General features: G+C 45.7%; 1 protein-coding gene across 7 annotated transcripts in view; it reads right to left on the bottom strand.

The window, feature by feature from the left end:
- Positions 1 to 19,868, bottom strand: part of LOC137425312 (phosphoinositide 3-kinase adapter protein 1) — a 118,070-nt gene that overhangs the window by 81,771 nt on the left and 16,431 nt on the right. For 3 of the 7 annotated variants that reach the window (XM_068113612.2, XM_068113608.2, XM_078776526.1), the window contains 2 exons: positions 18,561 to 18,713; positions 104 to 508 (listed from right to left, as the gene is read on the bottom strand). In XM_068113612.2, coding sequence (XP_067969713.1) covers positions 104 to 508; positions 18,561 to 18,573 — 418 coding nt within the window. In that variant the 5' untranslated portion in view covers positions 18,574 to 18,713. Of the gene's footprint in view, positions 1 to 103; positions 509 to 18,560; positions 18,714 to 19,868 lie in introns of those variants that run through there. The other 4 variants (XM_078776527.1, XM_078776525.1, XM_068113610.2 and 1 more) reach the window with 2 other exon arrangements.

Genomic DNA, 19,868 nt, shown 5'->3' with positions numbered 1-19,868 from the left:
TCGTTGCGATCGGTTCAGCCGTTTTTGCGGTACTTGGGAATGGACAGACGGACATTTGGTGAATTATAGTAAGATGTGATTGAGAAGTGAGTGCAAAGAATACCTTTAAGTGACATCATGGAGATGATGAAGTCCACAAGTGAATCAGTGTCTTTCTCTGCATCGGTGATGGCCCAATTCCTGCTCTCTGGCATCACGTCGTACAGGCGCTCGGCAGAACAAACACCGCAGAAAAACAGTAACACAGATGAAGCAGGTTGTAGCACCAATCCTAGCTCTTGCCACACATGCTCCTCACTTTCCAACATGGCTTCAGTCAGTATAAGCAGCTTGCAATGAGCCAAGCCAATCTGAAAAAGGTCATCTGGGTTCAAGGGCCATGGTTCAATCTTGCAAGGAACGATGTCGACCTTTTCCAGCCGCTGATCATACTCGCAAACCTTCCTCACGTAGTGTCCCCACTGGGAGCCCTCTTTCTCGTAGAGGATTGCCAACCTTAGGTCCATTTCTGTACAAACATGATGGGAAACGGAAATAATGTCATCATTTCATGTAGCCAGCGGGTGTTGATAACTGTCACAAGGGACAATAAGTTTGTAACTTTATATTATTAGCACGCCATCATGAAATGTATACCATGTTTACCTCACTTGTTTTGTTTATGTAATCTGTGTCATTAGCAGTAATGAATGTGACTATTTGGAGCAAAATGAGTATTTTCCCCAACAAGATAAAAATAATTATGTGAGAAACATGTAAGAATAAATGCAATTTTTACATACAGACATAGATCGAGCTCTGATTGGGAGAGAGATGGAGAGAGGATGAAGGAGAGAGGGAGATGGGAAGGAAAAGGGAGGGGGGTAAGAGACGAGGTGGAAGTGGGAGGGCAGGGCAGAGAAGAAGAGGGGATAAGAGTGAGTGGATGGGTGGTGGAAAGGAAAAGGGTGGGAGAGCATCATCGAGAGCAGAAAGGAGCAGAGGTGGGTATGGAAAAAGCATGAGGTGATGATGGGTATCACTCTTGAAAGACTACAAGGAGGGGCATGGGAATAGATACAGGGAGTCGGCTCCACAGTGAAGGGAACAGAGGCTTAGTGGAATGAAGTGTTCGATTTAGAATTGGAGAGGCTAAGCAGTTGGGAGATTCAGGAAGAATTATATGAACAATTATCTGGATGGGTTGGGGAGGACATAGGGATGAGAGCGTAATGTGATCTGAAACCTGAGAGTCTACCAACCTGCCTGCGCTCAGCAAAGAACAGATATTGAGACTTGGTCTCTTGCCGAGATATGCCAATGACATGGAGAGCCTTGGACTTGATCGACTCCAGAGAAGCAAGATGAGAAGCAGCTGCACACCAACCAAAATTGGAGCACCATACTCCATAAATTTTTGGATCAAGGCCTTATAAGCTCTGATTGGCGACAAACAGACTTGGCTGTATGGAGAATAACGAGACGTCAGGCTGCCTGATGTTAGGCATCAGGTCGCCAGCTGCAGGACTGTACCTTCTGCCAGGTTTTGGCCACTAGACACAGCATGCGCAATTGCATAGATGGCCAAATATTTTGTTACGTTTTTAGGGGGTAGGCAATATCTTAGTCCAAGTAGAATTGTAAAGATTAATGTGCTCCGACTGTCGTGAAGAAGAGGAAACCTCGATGTATCATAAGTAGGAAATTTGTGTAGACCGGATGTTGTGTAAGTGTATATTCGTCCCCATGAGAGGGGCGGGGTTTGTTAATTAGCAAGGGATTAATCCCCTGTATGTAATTGCCTCTGTAAACTTTTCCTGTGTTCCTTATGACACTGCACTAGACACCTAGTAAGAAATGGGCCATTAACCACACTAATTAAAAACCAACCGGAAACCAGGCATCAAGCACTATCGCTGATAACATCGACTTGGTGAACGCAGAGGCACAGGCAGGGCCATGAGCCATACCCCGAAGGGCAGTGATTGGCAGGGATTTGATTGGCACAATGACTGCTAGGATGAGGCTCGCTGATAGGAATGGAGATGTTGTGGGATGATGTCAGAGTACAAAACAATTGGAGCGGTGGGCATTTTGTCTTCTTTGGTCCGGACTTTGTTGGTGAACGGTCGACGAAAAGCTCTCTCTCAGCATCGACATTTTATCTCTCTTAGCATCGACATTTTATCTCTCAGCATCGACATTTTATCTCTCTCAGCATCGACATTTTATCTCTCAGCATCAACATTTTATCTCTCTCAGCATCGACATTTTATCTCTCTCAGCATAGACGTCCTTTTGGTTCTGCTCGTTTTGAGATCTGGTGGTGAACGGTCACTATTGCTCTTGCGCAAGGAAGCTTCATCACAAACGGTCGTGTTCCGACATCTTGATAGTGGTCGTGAGGAGGCGGAACTGTGGACGGAGAGCTGTGGTTTCCGTGCAGAGATCGTGAGGACAAGTACGGCTGGAGGAGCCAGCTGCACGCCAAGGCCATTTGCTTCGCGCACAGAGCCAGGAGTGAGCGGGCCGCGCGAGGGGCCTACTTCGCACCAACGAGCGCGTTTCGCATGCAAAGAAGTAGAGGCCGAAGACAATCTTTGACGATTCCTGACGAGATACACCAGCCGATTTGAGCTAAGAGCCCACTAAATCACACCTATTTATTTTCCAGTTATTTTATCCTTTGTCTGTATTTGGGTCTGTGGGGGAGCACTCCAATTAGGAATATAGTTTCATTTATCGTGCATTTTCTTTGTTACCGGCATTTTCTTGAACATTTTAAACCTGTGTCGGTTAAATTAATTATTGCTGGTTTGAGGACTACCGGTGGGATCCGTGAAGGTAAGCGCTCTTTGGTCCCCCCCCCCCCCCCCCCACCTCCCCACGCATATTCTCCGCTATATTTTGACTGAAAGCCTCGGAGTTAAAGCTCGTTCGGCAATCTGTTTCCTTGGAAGATTTTAATCACCAGGAACACGACAATATGTTCCAAAGAGCATTCCAACTAGCATAAATTATCAAGAAATAGAGAAATATTTCAATTGGAACTGTCACATCTCCAGCATACAATGACAAAAACCAACATCCATTGCATTTTTGATGCCATTGCTGTGTCTAGGCATTTACATGATGAGCAACAACTGTTGCAATCTACCTTTTCTCTCCAATCGTTCTAAAAGTTTACACCATCTGTCCATCTGAAAAAAATGATGGCAAGTAGGGATGCACATAGTGAAGCAGTTGCTGATGTCAAGACAAGCCTAAGATAAGCGTTGTATGGTCCAATGGAGGAGACATGTGATGGCAATTGGGCATGTTCTGAGGTTGGCAGATTGGGTATTACTGGAGCTGTTATCAGAAGCTGAGGCCTTCCCATTTTCAGCGAGTCATTCGGCTCATGTGGGCCCTGCGTCTGTTATTGATTTTCACAAGAAAGGAAACTTGCATGAATTTTGTACACCATTCACGTGTTGACTAATTATTTTATCTCTGACTGGAATCCTGTGTGGTGTATACCACATGCGTAGTTTTTGGAAGACAAATATCCAAGAGCATTGGCAAGTCACAGCAGGTTCAGGGTAGATAAGCCAAAGGGAGTATGAGATCAGGTGTTGATAACTTTGAGAAGGACAAAGTGATTTGGAAGAACGCATCATCGGTGTCTGCGATTCACAAAGTCATTTGCTTGGAATTGTTTCATTGTTTCACAATTTCAAATTGCAAAAGTTTCACAATCTGGGTCATGAATAATGATCCTTTATCGAAAAAGGAGGTGGAGATTTTGAGTTCTGGGAGAACTTCCTCCCACCTCTGAAAACCCACATATGGAGAGAACAACCAACGAGAGACATCAACAGCCCAAATTAATCATGGGCCGTATCAGAGGCACCCTGATGGCCCCAGGAAAGCAACGGGTAGTACATGCAAGGGCCACCATCCATGCATGTCCATTAGGGCGGGTCATACTCAGGTGCCAAAATGAATCTGAAGGAAATCCTAACATGAGGGGTGTCTATATTATGTGTTTTTTTATGTGGAATTCAAATATGAGTTTATTTTGTCCATGGTAGTGCAGCTATCCCAGCATTTTATACCCATTGATAGATCAGCCTCTCTATGCATTACCATCGAGTTTGGGATCCTGTACTATCGGGCGGCCGTGACCCGCAGCCTGTTTTTAACCTGTACCCTTCAGAGTGATCAGGCTCAGATTGTCAAACACAGGGCTCAATGTACATGAATGTAACGATAAACTAACGCTCCTCAAAAACGGAACAACCAGCCCCTTACACTGAAAGAACCGCCTTTAGAGGCCATTTTTCCCTGCAGAGCAGGGGTTGGCCTTTTTTGGGGAACCGTGATCCCCTTTTTGAAGCAATGTTTTATGGTCGGATGTCCTTCCTGCCAGCAACCCTGTTAGTCGCCTCTTGCGACACACAGGGAATTACCAGTGAACTGGTACTCAATTTGCCAACCTCGGAAGGATGACAGGCTGAGTCAATCCCCCTTGTTTTAATTCAGCGATTGACCGGGATTCGAACCCAGGATCCTAGGATCCCAAGCTGGCACCCTAACCGCTAAGCCCACCCCAGGCTCCTCTTACACTGAAACAAGGCAAATATAGAAAGTTTGTCTCTTCACAGTACAAAAATGGCTGCAAGGGGTTTAATAGTCTACTTGAAGACAACAAATAGTGCCAGTACCCCCATCTTACTATAATTAACCAAATGTCTGTCCGTTCGAAGGTACCGTAAAAACTGCTGAACCGATCGCAAATATATTTTGGGTGGATAATCCTGGGATCCCCAGGAGTAAAATAGGCTATTTAGTTTTCCCAATTTCAGCTTTAGTCTCCAGCATTCTCAGGTTTGGACTCCCGCATAACATTCGCGTTTGCATGATGTTCATTGTGACGTCTTCTTACGTCGAGCAACAGTACTCGCCCTACGGGCGGGGCTTCAATTGGGAGGCCCAAATGAAAAGGCTAAATATCGGAAATTGAAGGCTTTTTTTATTTTAAACGATTCATATAAACATCCGTTAAATCATATCACACGCAAATCATCAAAATCTAAACAGTATCTTTAGAATTTCAATAAAAGCCACATCACTGTTCATATCGGTAAATATTATTCCATCGTGTTTCAAATCGTGATCGATACACGATGATCGTGATGATCGTGATCGTGAATCGTGATCGATAATCGTGTTCACAATCGCTAAGACGTACTTCCGATACGTGTACCAAATTCCTGATACGTGTAACTGTACCAAATCAACAGTGAAAAGGATTTTGAGCCGATAGGTGTTACGGCCTTGGCAAGATCGATGGAGACAGTGATCTGTTAGATCTGATCGTCCTTCATGACGAAGTGCAGATCCTCCTTCATGCCACATCCGATCGATGCAGCTGTGCAGTGATCGGTGCAGCCGTTGTGCGGCACACGGTTCAGCGATCGGTGAAAATGTGGACTCCCACACTGCCACATCCTGCTGATACTTGCTCCCGCATTACATTATTTTTCCGGGTGCCGCACAAACGGCTGCACCGATCGAGATTTAATGGATGTTTATATAAATCGTTTCAAAGAAAAAAAGCCTTCAATTTCCGATATTTAGCCTTTTCATTTGGGCCTCCCAATTGAAGCCCCACCCATAGGGCGGGTACTGTTGCTCGACGTAAGAAGACGTCACAATGAACGTCATGCAAACGCGAATGTTATGCGGGAGTCCAAACCTGAGAATGCTGGAGACTAAAGCTGAAATTGGGAAAACTAAATAGCCTATTTTACTCCTGGGGATCCCAGGATTATCCACCCAAAATATATTTGCGATCGGTTCAGCAGTTTTTACAGTACCTTCGAACGGACAGACAGACATTTGGTGAATTATAGTAAGATAACGATCACGGGTCGGACTATACTTAAAGAAGGCCCTTCGTTGTAGATTTTAGACCGTTTTGAAGGCGCTACGATTGTAGGCCTACTCTGGTGACCATCTTAACGGTCTCCACAGCTGTGCTTGGTTCTTCAATAAACTTGTTAATTTCTTCAACAACTGGACTCGAGGCTCAGTCATATCAGAGGGCGAGGACCGGGGTCGGGATCCCACATATATATGTAAGTGTGCTCGTACGTATGTATGTGTGTGTATCTGTATGTATGTATGTATGTATGTGTGTGTATCTGTATGTATGTATGTATGTGTCATGTATGAAGTTGCAAACATTCACCGTTGTATCCCTACACCGTGACCGTGTTGTATCCCTACGCCCCAGCTCGGATGGCGCTGCAGTAAATCGGGCCTGTATCGGGAGAGTCAATAAACGTGTGCTACATTCGATCGTAGTCTGTCGAGATACCTTACATGGCGACGAGGATAAACATCTAGACCATGACTTCTTTCGGCCATATCGATGAATTCGACCCTCATGAGGGAGATTTTGACACGTATTCTGAGCGGTTGTCCTTTTACTTCGAGGCGGACGGCATCGCGACCGAAGCCCTGATGAAGGCCGACTTCCTGTCCGTTTGTGGGGGTGAGATGTTCACACTCGTTAAAAACCTGATTCGGCCTCGGACAATCCAGGAGCTCACGTATGCAGAGCTCAAGGCCGCTTTGAAGGAACATTGTAATCCATCTCCTTCAGTCATCCTGAGTCGATTTAATTTTTACATGTGCAGACAGCAGCAAGGTCAGTTGATCGCAGACTTCATTGCACACCTCAAAAAACTGTCACATCTGTGTGAGTTTGGGGACACGATTGATGACATGCTCCATGATTTGCTGGTGATTAGCATGTCCAATGACCGCACTCGTAGACGCCTGCTTGCTGAGAGAAGACTGACGTTCCAAAATGCCAGAGACACCGCCATTTCCATGGAAAGTGCTGAACGCAACGTTACAAGCATCGGTGCCACTCGCTTGTCTGGTACCAGCCCTGCTGTGAATCGGTTGGATCATGATCAGCAAAAACGTTGGAACAAGGCTCCTCGTCAGAAGCCAGTGCAGTCTCAAACACACAACAAATGTTTTCGGTGCAACGGAATGCACCGTCCAGAGACGTGTCGGTTCAAAGATGTAACCTGCCATTTCTGTTCGAAAACTGGCCATATTGCTCCAGCTTGCATCACTCGCAAATCGGGAAAACAGAAAGCTGCTGACAAGAAGATTCATCAGTTTATCGGTTCGGAGGAACCTGAGTTTGACCAGGTGAGCTCTGTTTCCGACAACTCAGAATCGTATGACCTGCTTCATATTGATTCTCACCATAAGCGGGACCCTCTTCTTGCCACTGTTGTCGTCAACAATCGACCATTGCAAATGGAGGTCGACACTGGTGCGGCCATCTCGCTCATCAGCCATGGTGTTTTCACAAACCTGTGGAGTGATGCTGACCGACCCCATCTGAAACCTACTACCTATGGACTCTCCACCTATACAGGTGAGAAGATTGTTCCCTGCGGTACATGTGACGTCACGGTGGGCTACGATAACCGTGAGCTTCACCTACCCCTGATCGTCATTCCTTCCTTACACGGCAGGAACTGGTTGAGCATAATTCAACTGAAGTGGAAAAGCATTCATCAACTCCGGGCAGCCAACGTTTCTCCTACCGCAGCATACACACTCAAAAATGTGCTGGATACGTACCCGGATGTCTTCAAGGATGAGCTTGGAACCTTGAAAGGACATTCGGCTAAACTCAGTGTTGACCGGGATGCCAATCCTATATTTTGCAGAGCTCGCCCAGTCCCTTTCGCCCTGCGGGAGCGGATTGACAAGGAACTGGATCATCTTGAAAATCTGGGCATCATCGAGCCAATTCAGTACGCCGAATGGGGGGTGCCCATCGTTCCGGTCATAAAATCGGACCAGTCCATCCGCATATGTGGAGATTATAAAATGACCGTGAACAAGTGTTTTTCATTGGATAAATATCCAAACCCGAGGATCGAAGACCTCTATGTTCCTCTCACGGGAGGCAAGACTTTTACGAAACTCGATCTCAAATCCACCTATCTAGAGCTCCGCTTGGACGAGAATTCGAAACAGTATCTTACCATCAACACACATCGTGGGTTGTACAGGTACCACCGACTCAGTTCTGGAGTGAAATCTGCACCTGGAATTTATCAGTGTGTCATAGACAGTTTGTTTGCCGCCGAATGCAATGTCGTTTGTTACTAGGATGATATTCTGGTTACTGGTCGTACGGATGCGGAACATCTACAAAACCTGGATAGAGTTCTGAAGAAGATTTCGGACTCCGGCCTACGTTTATGTCGAGACAAGTGCAAGTTTATGGTGCCATCAGTCACGTACCTGGGTCATACGATTGATGCCGAGGGTCTACACCCAACAGATGAGAAAGTCCGAGCTATCAAGGATACTCCTGCTCCACGAGACGTGACTGAGTTGAAGTCATACCTCAGTTTGCTTCAGTTCTATGGTCGTTACATCCTGAATGTGACCGACGTTTTGGGCCCCCTTTATCGGCTTTTGAGGAAAGGAGTCTCCTGGAGCTGGGAGTCCACTGAACAATCAGCATTCCAGACCTCTAAGGATCTGCTCAAATCGTCCAATGTTCTCGTTCATTTTGATCCAGAGAAGGATCTTGTGCTGACATGCGATGCCTGTCGGTATGGAGTGGGGAGTGTATTATCACACGTGATGCCTAATGGTACGGAAAGACCGGTTGCATTTGCATCCAGAACGTTGTCCCCGGCACAGAACTATTCCCAACTGGACAAGGAAGGATTGGGAATCGTTTTCGGCGTCAGCAAATTTCGCCAGTACCTTCTTGGACATCATTTCACGATTCGCACTGATTACAAGCCGCTGATCAGTCTGTTTGGTCCAACTAAGGTGACATCTGACACACTACCGCCCAGGATCATCCGCTGGTCCCTGTTTCTCGCTGCTTATGACTACACCATATGTTATAAGCCTGGTTCGTCTATCACAAATGCAGATGCCATGAGTCGGTTACCCCTTCCAGAATCCGTTGATGACTCGCCTACACCAGGATCCATTATCGCACTGATGGATCATCTGGAAGATTGTGCTGTCGATTCCGGCCAGATCCGCACCCATACTCGACGAGACCCCGTTCTGTCCAGAACTGTCCAGGCTGTACAGCTTGGATGGCATTTGCTACCTGAGGGTGACCCAGTTTTTGCGGCTTTTAAAGCACATAAAAACGAACTCAGCGTGGAAAATGGTTGCCTACTCTGGGGATGTCGTGTCGTGATCCCGGAAAATCTGCGTTCCAGGGTCATGGATGAAATCCATGACTGTCACCCCGCGATTGTGAAGATGAAGTCACTCGCTAGAAACTATGTGTGGTGGCCGAATCTTGATGCTGATATCGAACATCATGTTCGACATTGTTACCCATGCCAGAGCACCCGGAATACACCTGCGAAAGCGCCACTGCATCCCTGGGAATGGCCCAGTGAACCATGGCATCGCCTACATCTCGATTATGCCGGGCCTATTAACGGCAGCATGATTCTAATAATTACGGACGCGCACACAAAATGGATTGATGCCTATGTGACGCGTGGTACTACGTCAGCCATTGTTATCGAAAGACTCAGATGCTGTTTCGCCACTCATGGTCTGCCCAGGATGATCGTGAGTGATAACGGTTCGTGTTTTTCCAGTTCCGAGTTTGCCGAGTTCACACGTCGGAACGGCATCAAACATAAGTTTGTCAACCCACATAACCAGGCTTCAAATGGCTTGGCCGAACGATCCGTGGGAATCATCAAATCCGGATTGCAGAAACTTCAGGAGGGAACCCTGGAAACAAAGCTTTCTCGTCTCCTGTTCAAATACCGCATCACGCCACAATCAACAACCAGTGCAGCTCCGTCTGAGTTATTGATGAAACGACACTTAAGATCGACACTTGACAATCTCAAACCAGACATATCATCAAATGTTTATCAGAGCCAGCATTATCAAAAGTTGGTGCACGATAAGTCGTCCAACAGTCGCTGTATCAACATCGGAGATCCAGTGTTTGCCCGAAATTTTGGTGCAGGTGCGACGTGGCTACCGGGGGACATCATTGAGAAGCCAGGACCACTGTCCTGCGTGATTCGCCTGCAGGACGGCCGCGAAATTCGTCGACATCAGGACCACATAACCTACCATCACTGTGAGTCGATAGAGCCTGCAGCATCGTCACAGTCAGAACAACAGTTCGACCCGCCACTTCGTGTCCTGAGTACACAACCATGTGTACATGTGTACACAACCATGTATTATTGTACACATGTAGTGTACACATGTGTACACAACCATGTATGTGTGTGTATCTGTATGTATGTATGTATGTATGTGTGTGTATCTGTATGTATTGTTATGAATTTTGGGGTTGAGTGATATATAGAGTCAGGTATGTCTGTATAGGTAGTGTGCTCCGATTATCGTGATAGGGAACCCCACATGTAATAAGTTTGTTTAGACGGTTTGTTTGCGTATGTGTAGATTTGTGATCATACGAGGATGGCCTTGTACTAACTATAGAGTTCGGGATTATGTTAATTCCCCTGTTCGTGAGACCTGGTGATTTATCCATTGTCCCATATGGCACTACACAATAGACACTGGTCAGGCCCAACAGCACACACATACTAATTAAATTCCCCCCCACAATAAAACTCACCGGAAGTACAGGCAGGAAGCACCCACGCATTGCGCCAACATGGTGATAAAACATTGCTCAGGCAGGCTGAGGCCATGCCCACCTCGCGACAGATTGGTCGAGGGGGTTTGATGGGGGAGATCACACCAATGAAAGGCCAGAGTAAGGAAGGACTTGTGATTGGCCAGGGGCGGAGGAAGAAGCGACCTGCTGATTGGTGGAAGGATGCGACGTACTGATTGGCCACCGACCGATGGCATGAGAGAGAAGTGACGTGGCCATTGGTGGAGAACTGAGCCTGTGGTGTTGCCGGCAGGGATTGGTGGAGAGAGGCGGATGACGTGACGAGGGATTGATAAAAAGTGGAGAGAGACCGACATTTTCCCTCTTGCGCTGGACCCTCCCCTGTTCTGGACCTCCTACCTGCGCTGGACATTGCCCCTCGCATTCTTCACCCTTGCTGATTGATCCTGGACTCTTGCTCATTGGACGACGGACGGTGGAGAGACGGTGGAGCGCTGACGATTCTCCTCCCCTGCGTTCACGTGCGGTACCTCGCGAGCGATCGCGCGGGGACGTGAGGCTTGCCGCCGCAGTGTGCGCTGGCCTGGCAGTGTGGAGCGAGAGGTTCGCGCCAACGACCGGACGGTTCCCGCCAACACCGGAGCCGCGTCCCGGCTGCGTGCACGAGTTTGGCGACCCTGACGAGATCTCACGAGCTGGTTGAGATAAGTGCAATAATTACACGTATTTTCTTTTCCAGTTTCTTTCATCCCTTGTCTGTGTGTTATACGTCTGGTGTGGGAGCACTCAATTTTAGAAACATTAGTTAGTAACCGGCGCGTTTTCTTATCGGGTTCCGTTAAATAAACCTATTATTTTTGTACATTTTAAATCCGGTTTTCGTTTGAGTTAATTTCCACAGGTTTGAAGACTGCCGGCAGGATCCGTGAGGTAAGTGATTTTCAGCTTCCTCATCCTCCTCCTCCTCCCCCCCCCCCCCCTCCATCCCCGCATGCATGAACTCTGCCATATTTGAACTGAACGCCTTTGGAGTTAAAGCTTGCTCGGCTAATCTGTTTCCTGGTAAAGATTTTAATCGCCAGGAACACGACAGTATGAATGTATAGTGCAGTGGCCGAAGCTGAAAAAGGGCTCTATTTTAGGAGATACCCCTACCGGAGGTATAACAAGCTGGGACCGGTCTCATTTTAACCGTCTGGGCTTCTAGTTTTTGAAAAATGATGTTGTAGTTGCAGCAATTTTGTACAACATGCTAAATTAACCCCTTATTTCCGACAACATGCAATAAATGGACCCATTTCATCTTTTTGTTATTTCATTAAAATAGCCCTATAGATTTTTAGTTATGCTGGTTACATCAATATTTTTCATCGAAATGGACATGTAGAAACCCATTTCAGGTAGTTTTAAGCTGCTAGGAGGGTTAGGGGGGCAAAATTATACCTCAAATTTGCATTTTTTACCAAATTTGACCGAACTGAATCCTATTTTCTTCCTTTCAGGAAAGAAGATGGACCTCTCACAAGAACCTCCCAAGAAGCGGATACGAACAAGCAGCAATGCCAACGACAACTGTGTGATATGTCGTCGCCCATTGGATGCAGATTGTCCATTCGTAAAAATACCAACACTGGAGGGAATCAAAGCCGTTATTCATGCCGCAGAACTCCGTCAAGCTGATGTTCATGAGAGACTTCTAAAATCCAAGATGACATTTTAAATCGAACTGTTACGGTTAGATACCACACAAAATGCAGAGCTTGGTATACATCCTCGAGTAACCTGAAGTACGTGCAAAGCGATCCCAGTGGAACGGTTAGCACTGGTAATGATACACCTGACTGTCACAGTGGTCCAACACGGCTTAGGTGAGCTGAAACATCTGCTTTCAATATAAGAACAGACTGTCTCATATGTGGGTCATCTAACATTAGAAAAGAAAAGCTGACCAACATTGCCACTGGCACTGGGGCATCACCTCGTGACCGCATCATAGCAGCCTCTTTAGAAAGACTAGATGACAAAATTCGCATGCGCATGTTAGCTTACCCAGACTTGTTTGCATATGATGCAATGTACCATAGGTCATGTTATAGTCGTTATATTTCACCACGAAATATCAATGCTGACAGGGGCAAGGCTGAAGCTCAGAAATCTCTGACTGATTTCGATAAGGGTGTTCTGCGTTTGAGTAAGGAAATTGAGTGCACTATTCTATCAAGAAGCAGGAATCTTGTGACATTGTCCTCTCTACATGAACGATTCATTGAAATGCTCAACGAAGGTAGGCCTGATACTCCTGATACTAGGATGGAGCCCATTGAATATCCCTCATGGAAACTTAAAGAGAAGCTGAAGAATCATTTTAATGACAAACTATTATTCATAGCCCAGCCTGGCAAGTCCGATCTAGTTTGTTCCAGTGAAGTGAGTTTTGGTGATGCCTTGAAAAAGGTTGCAGCGCTGAACATTCACATCAGTGAATCTGGTGAATGTGAATACACTAATAGTGAAGATACGGGTGAACTGGATAACGCTGTTATCCTCCATCAAGCTTCTGGTATTCTGTGCAGTTCAATGTCTGGAATTAGCTTTCAGACTACCCACTACACTCCAAGTGTGGACCTGAATATGCAGCAGTGCAAGAACTTCGTTCCTGAGACATTGTATGACTTCATAACATGGTGCACGTCGAAGGAATGCTTTGATAAGGCCAATCATTGCGGCGCTGGTAATGCTGACTTGAGGGTTCTGGGTATCTGCCACAACATCATTGCCCTCTCTTGTAATACACAGACCCCCATCACATTCGGTCTTGGTGTTGAAATGCACCATAATCATGGCAGTAAGGAACTGATAGAGCTTCTCAGTTCTGTTGGGCACTCCATCAACTATGATGATATACGAAAGTTTCTAACATCAGCAGCTCTTGATGAGCTTTCAGGACCATCCAGTCAACCCATTCCACACGGTATTTCAAACTTTAACTTGGAAGACATCCGATCCATAGTAGATGCCGCCATTGACAATTTCGATCGGAATGAAGAGACTATCGATGGTAAACACACTACACATGCCATGGCGATCGTCCTGTACCAACGATCTCAGGATACTGATGAACTAGCATCCATTCCTCACACAAAGCAGAAATCCTTGGACCCTGGACAATACGAAGAACAACCCATCCAAGTTTATCGCAAGCCAGCAAAGAAGCCGGAACCTGCTGTGAGCTGTCAGCAGGGTCAATTCGAAAATGACTCTTCGATGGTCTTGAAGAAAGACTTGGTATGGGAAGTGGCAAGGGCATGTGGTGGTGACGACTCGCCCATTCCTGCATGGAGTGGATTCAATGCCCTTGTGAGCACCAGGACTGTCCCAGTCACAAAGATTCGCTATCTACCATTCATCAATGCCTCGCCGTCTGACCTTTCCACCATATTTACAACATTGCTCAGACTAGTACAGATAGCCAAAGAGTTGGGGCAACATCATATTCTCATAACTGCCGACCTTGCAATCTATAGCAAAGCACAACAGATTTTGTGGAGCAGACCAGAACCACTGGTAGGCAAAGTTACCATGCGGCTGGGGGGAATGCACCTCACAATGGCTTTCTTGGCAAGCATTGGTAAGATATTCGGAGATGGTGGCCTTTAGAACATCCTAACCTCCTCTGATGTGTATGCAGCCGCGACAGCTAGCCAGATGCTCCAAGGAAAGCAGTACGCACGGGGAATCCGAGGTGTCCGTTTGGCGCAGGAAGCACTCTCACATATGTTCCTGACCTCAGCTGAAACCTATGCCACCAAGAACAACTTGCCATGGCTGACTGATGAAACCAAGCAGGTGATACGAGATCTTGAGGAGGCCTTCAAGTCCAAGGATGCGACTACGTGTGCGACTGCTTGCCAGAAAGCAGAAGACACAATCCCCCAATCTGTGTTGCATACGATAGATCTCTTCCGAAAAGAAGGACGACAATGTTCCAGTACATTTGGCTTCTGGGATAGCTTTCTGGTGTCTGGGAACATATTGCTGCGATTGTTACGAGCCGACCGGGAAGCAAACTTCCTGACGCATATTCAGGCAATCACGGAAACTGCCCCTTATTTCTTCCTTGCTGGGAGAATCAACTATGCCCGGTACACTCCAGTGTACATTGCAGAGATGAAGCAGTTAGAAGAACAAGAGCCCCTGATGTACCGCCACATGATGGAGGGAGGTTTTGTTGTCCACAGATCGGCCAGTCGTGCTTTCAACTGTGTTCCAACAGATCAAGCGCTAAAACAAACCGTCAATCGCGAGGCTAAGAGTCAGGGTGGTGTGGTTGGTTTCACCTTGCGCAAAGGTGCACTACTGCGCTGGCTAATGACACGGCACATCACAGGTGAATACGCAGAAGCATTCAAAGAACTTTGCAACTCTGGGGCAAAGGAAAAGTTGCACAAAGCGCTGGGGAAAGCCCGTCTAAACAAGGACAGAAGGGATGTGAATGACATGAAGGAATACCTTCGTACTCAATGCCAGGATCCATTTGACTCGGAGAATGTTCCAGACCATCTGACCAACATCACAACAGGTCAAACCGTTTCACAGAAGGTTGAAGACTCGATGAAGGGCATCCCAGACAAGGGTAAAGTTGTTTTTGATGACTTTGTCAAGGAACGACTTGGAGACGAGCCTACGAAAAGGTTTTGGGAACCTCTGCAGAAGTCCACTGTGTCGACATTTGCGGATATGAAGAAGGCCCTTCCAAATGACAAGGATCGGAAGCTGATAATTGACACTGAGGTGTTGTTCCGGTGGCTTCTGGCAGTCTCTAGGAGTCATGATGTAGACTTGAAGAACATCCTCAAGTATGAACTGGCAGCAGTACCACCGGCCCTCTTCCATGACGATGGAACGATGAGAAAGACGAACAAGGCTGACCTTGCACAGAAGCTTGAATCAAATTGTCCAGAGGTTTTAGCAGAGCTACCACAGATCGCAGCAGGGATTTCATCCGTGTATATCATCGACGGCATGGCTATGGTTCAATCACTGAATGAGAACCACTTCAGAACATTCAACGATTTGGCCGGAGTTGTTCAGAAACGCACAATCCGACTTCTCAGAAACCAAACCTTAGAGCTAACCAGTGTAACCATTGTCTTCGACCGCTATGACAGTGTGCCATCTGTTAAGACAGCAGAAAGAGAGCGTCGGGGTGCTTCTGCTGCTCAGCTTCCATCTTATCAGATCCTGGGAAGCCGACCTGTTCCGAACTACAGGTCATTTCTCAAATGGGTTGGTAACAAGGCAAGCCTTGCGAATTTTATATCGACGTACATCCAGGAGCATGCAGCTGAACACATTCCAAACGGAAAAGCTATCATCTTGGCAGGAGGTTTCAGTGACGGGAGTTAGTCAATGCTGTTACTCCATCTGGTGTATCGTCCCTGTCAAGTCTCTACAGCAACCACGAGGAAGCCGACACCAGGATGATCCTGCATGCATGCAGCCTGGCGAAAGACCATGACATAATTATAGTTCGCTGCGATGACACAGACGTCCTTGTCTTACTGGTTTACTACTTCAGCAGAGGACTGTTAAGTGACCATGTGTACATGTATGCTGGACATTCCGGAAAGGAACGTTACATACCCGTGCACATCATCGGAAACCAACTAGGGAAAACTGTTTGTGAGTGTCTCCCTGCTGCCCATGCCCTGACAGGGTGTGACACAACTTGTTCATTGAATAGAATAGGCAAGAAGACTGCCTATTCTAAACTGTTGAAAAATGTGGACGCAGTATCCGAATTACAGACCTTCCATCAGGACAATGTAGCCACATCTGTAACAGTAGCCCGAGCTATGCTCTCCTCCTGTACGGGACGAAGGGGAAGGACATTGACACCTTGGATGCCTTGCGCTACATGCTGGCCACAACAACCGACAAGTAAGCATCAATGCTTCCACCAACGGAGGACGCCTTCAAACAGCATGTCCTTCGTGCAAGGTATCAAACACGCATATGGTGCGAGAGCCATATTGCTCAACAAGAACTGATTGATCCTGTTGGTCATGGCTGGTCTGCTTGTGTTGCTGGGGGCATCACTCAGACAATGTCCACCCAGCCATCTGCTCCGGTTGAAGTTCGTGATCTCACACACCTCTATTGCACTGACAAGGCCTGTTTGAGTGGAAGGAAGTGCCCCTGCCTCCTTGCTGGACTAGAGTGTATAGAGGCTTGTTCCTGTACGGACTGTGAAAATCAGAATAACATATCCGAAGATGACAATGAAGTGGAGGTGGACACATAGGCCTAGACATGTACCATGCAACCAGATTTTAGGTGAGTTATGTTACGGTTATGTGTGCCACTGTAAACAAGGGGTTAATGGACCATGCTGTGCCCTTCCACTGTCCTAAAAGAGACTTTTATAATGAGACTTCCGACAGACTGTTTCTAGCTGATCAAACAATCAGATTTTGGTACTGATTATCATGATGATCATAGAATGGAAGACGAGATCGGTTTCAATTTTTTGGTAAAAAGTGCCAAATTTAGGGTACATATTTGGCCCTTTAACTCCCCTACTGGCTTAACCACTTAATATACACTGATATGAGTCTATTTCAATGAAAGACGGTGATGCAAGCACCAGTTTTAAGATAACCAGGCTACATGCAGAGATTTAGGCAAATTGGTGAAAAATGGACTTTTACGTGCAGTCGCAAACAATGGGTTAATGGCCCATGTTGTACCCATTACATTGCATTAAAACAAGCTTTTATATCAATGAGACATAGTTACCAATAAAACAAATCAGGTTTGTCACTGAAATAACAGGTTTTATTAATATAAAAGAAGAAAATAAAATTCATTTCGGTCAAATTTGCCAAAAATTGCCAAATTTGGGGTATAATTTTGGCCCCCTAACCCCCTAGCAGCTTAAAACTACCTGAAATGGGTTGCTACAGGTCCATTTCAATGAATAACATTGATGTAACCACCATAACTAAAAATATATAGGGCTATTTTAATGAAATAAGAAAATGATGAAATGGGTCCATTTATTGCATATTGTCGGATATAAGGGGTTAATTTAGCATGTCGTACAAAATTGCTGCAACTACAACATCATTCTTCAAAAACTAGAGGCCCAGACGGTTAAAATGAGACCGGTCCCAGCTTGTTATACCTCCGGTAGGGGTGTACCTAATTTTTAGGGCCGAGGCCACTGCACTAGTAGGTATGTATGTATGTATGTATGTATGTGCATCTGAAAATAATAGAAAAAAACAGATGGCTTGATCTCCACCAAATTTCCATACGTGTTGGTGGTAGTCATGGGGCACAAAATAGAAATCACCCCTCACACCCCCTCACCCGCCCACACCTCCCCCCCCCCACACCTCGTCCCACTGAGAATGACGACTTGACTACCTCTGCTCCCATGTTTCTAATCCACTTGGATTCTAATCCACGTTTCTAATCCCATGTTTTTAAATACTCAGAGGATAACAATTATTACAAAGGTATGGAACTCTGTCCAAATTCAACAACGTCAAAGGTCACAGAGGGAACCTTAACATAAGATACATACAAAACAGATATTAAGACATGGTATATAAATACTGTATATTTAAGACAGATTTTGAATAATAAGAAATACCCATGGTACAACATCCGCAGAGTGCCTTAACGAATCCGAAAAAGTTGCGTGGACATGTACAATGTACATGAAGAGCAAACGAACATATTCCTTACTATGTGCAACATGTATAATGCTACAACTTTAAAACGTGCAACATTTATCTAAAGTATTACTACATCATCACCGATGAATCCAAGAACATGAATTCAAGGTCAAACGCTTGTGTGGATTTGTATAAAGTTTACAGTAACTCACCGGAGTCCTCCATGGTCTCACAGAGCAGTCGAATGAGCTCAAGGCATCACTGGTGAGCTCACCGTGAGTGAAAGAAAACGAGAGGCTTCTTCTTTTACAGTGACAAATGAACTGCCTTTGTTCTTATCAGTGACCAACATGGCATGAGGTTTCCTGCAATATCCGGAAGTAAGGCTTATTCTTTTATATCTGTAAAACTTAATATAGTTGGAAATCCCCATGTGCCATCATCGAAATGGAAGTGCCATTTGTGAAGTTGACTCTTGTTTATTGGGATTTAAAAAATACTTCAAAGTGCTATTGTTATTACAATAATATATATACACCACTCACAATAAGTTAGGGATATTGTGGGAGTGAGCTTATTTGTTTTATAGGGGTTAGGGTTAGGGTATTGAAATCAAGAATGCTGTGTTTTTTCATACATTAATAACCATAGAATTAGGACCAACAACTTTTTTCAACATAATTAATACACAAAATGAACCACACCGAAGAACCTGCCAATATCCATAACTTATTGTGAGTCGTGTATTTTAGACAATTCTGAATCTGATGTACCTTAACCAGCTATAAAGTGTCGGTGATTCCAAAGCAGTTTATTGACATACTACATGTTATGCTGCGTGGTTTGCCATTGCATTCCCAGTAGTAGTTAAGTCATGAATTTTGAATTTTGCCAGGGTGGCAGCGATAGCTCACCTCTTCTTCCCGAAGGACACCATGGGATCCTTAACGTCCACCAACTAATTTCAGCAGATGGGTCGCCCAGTTTAACATTTATCGGAGGGAGGGCACACTCATTGATGGAGGGCAGGGGTGATTACGCTGAGCAACACCGGGGTGACAGTTCATAGCTGGGCCGAGATTCAAACTCAGGCAAGACAGCTTGGAGGCGAGGGTGTGTTCCTCGAAGCCTCCTGCATTGACCACAGTATGGTGAAATAAAAAGGTAACCGGTAGAGCGTGATTCGGCTCACTACGCTCGCCTCACCACATGTCGCCTCTGCAGCTATTATGGATGTTATGTTTTCACCCTTGCCTGTCTGTTTGTAACTTGGCAAAAAAACATTTTTTGACAAGTATGTTGATCACTCCGGTTTGTGTTTGTTTGTCTGTCCGCTCACTTATACTTGCCTACAGGTCACACTTTTAAACCGATCTTCACGAAACTTCACCAAATGGTAGGGTTTGTGGTCCGACAAAATCGTATATTTTTTGAGGTCAAAAGGTCAAAAGTTCAACAGAGGCCAAAGGTCAACCACTTTTTTCAAATTTCTAAAATCCTCAATTTTCATTCGATTGATT

The sequence above is a fragment of the Myxine glutinosa genome, chromosome 4 (assembly GCF_964187855.1).
Source record: "Myxine glutinosa chromosome 4, kmMyxGlut1.1, whole genome shotgun sequence".
NCBI lineage: Eukaryota > Metazoa > Chordata > Myxini > Myxiniformes > Myxinidae > Myxine > Myxine glutinosa.
Note: the sequence above shows the minus strand (reverse complement) of the source record. Positions and strands in the feature narration are given on the sequence as shown.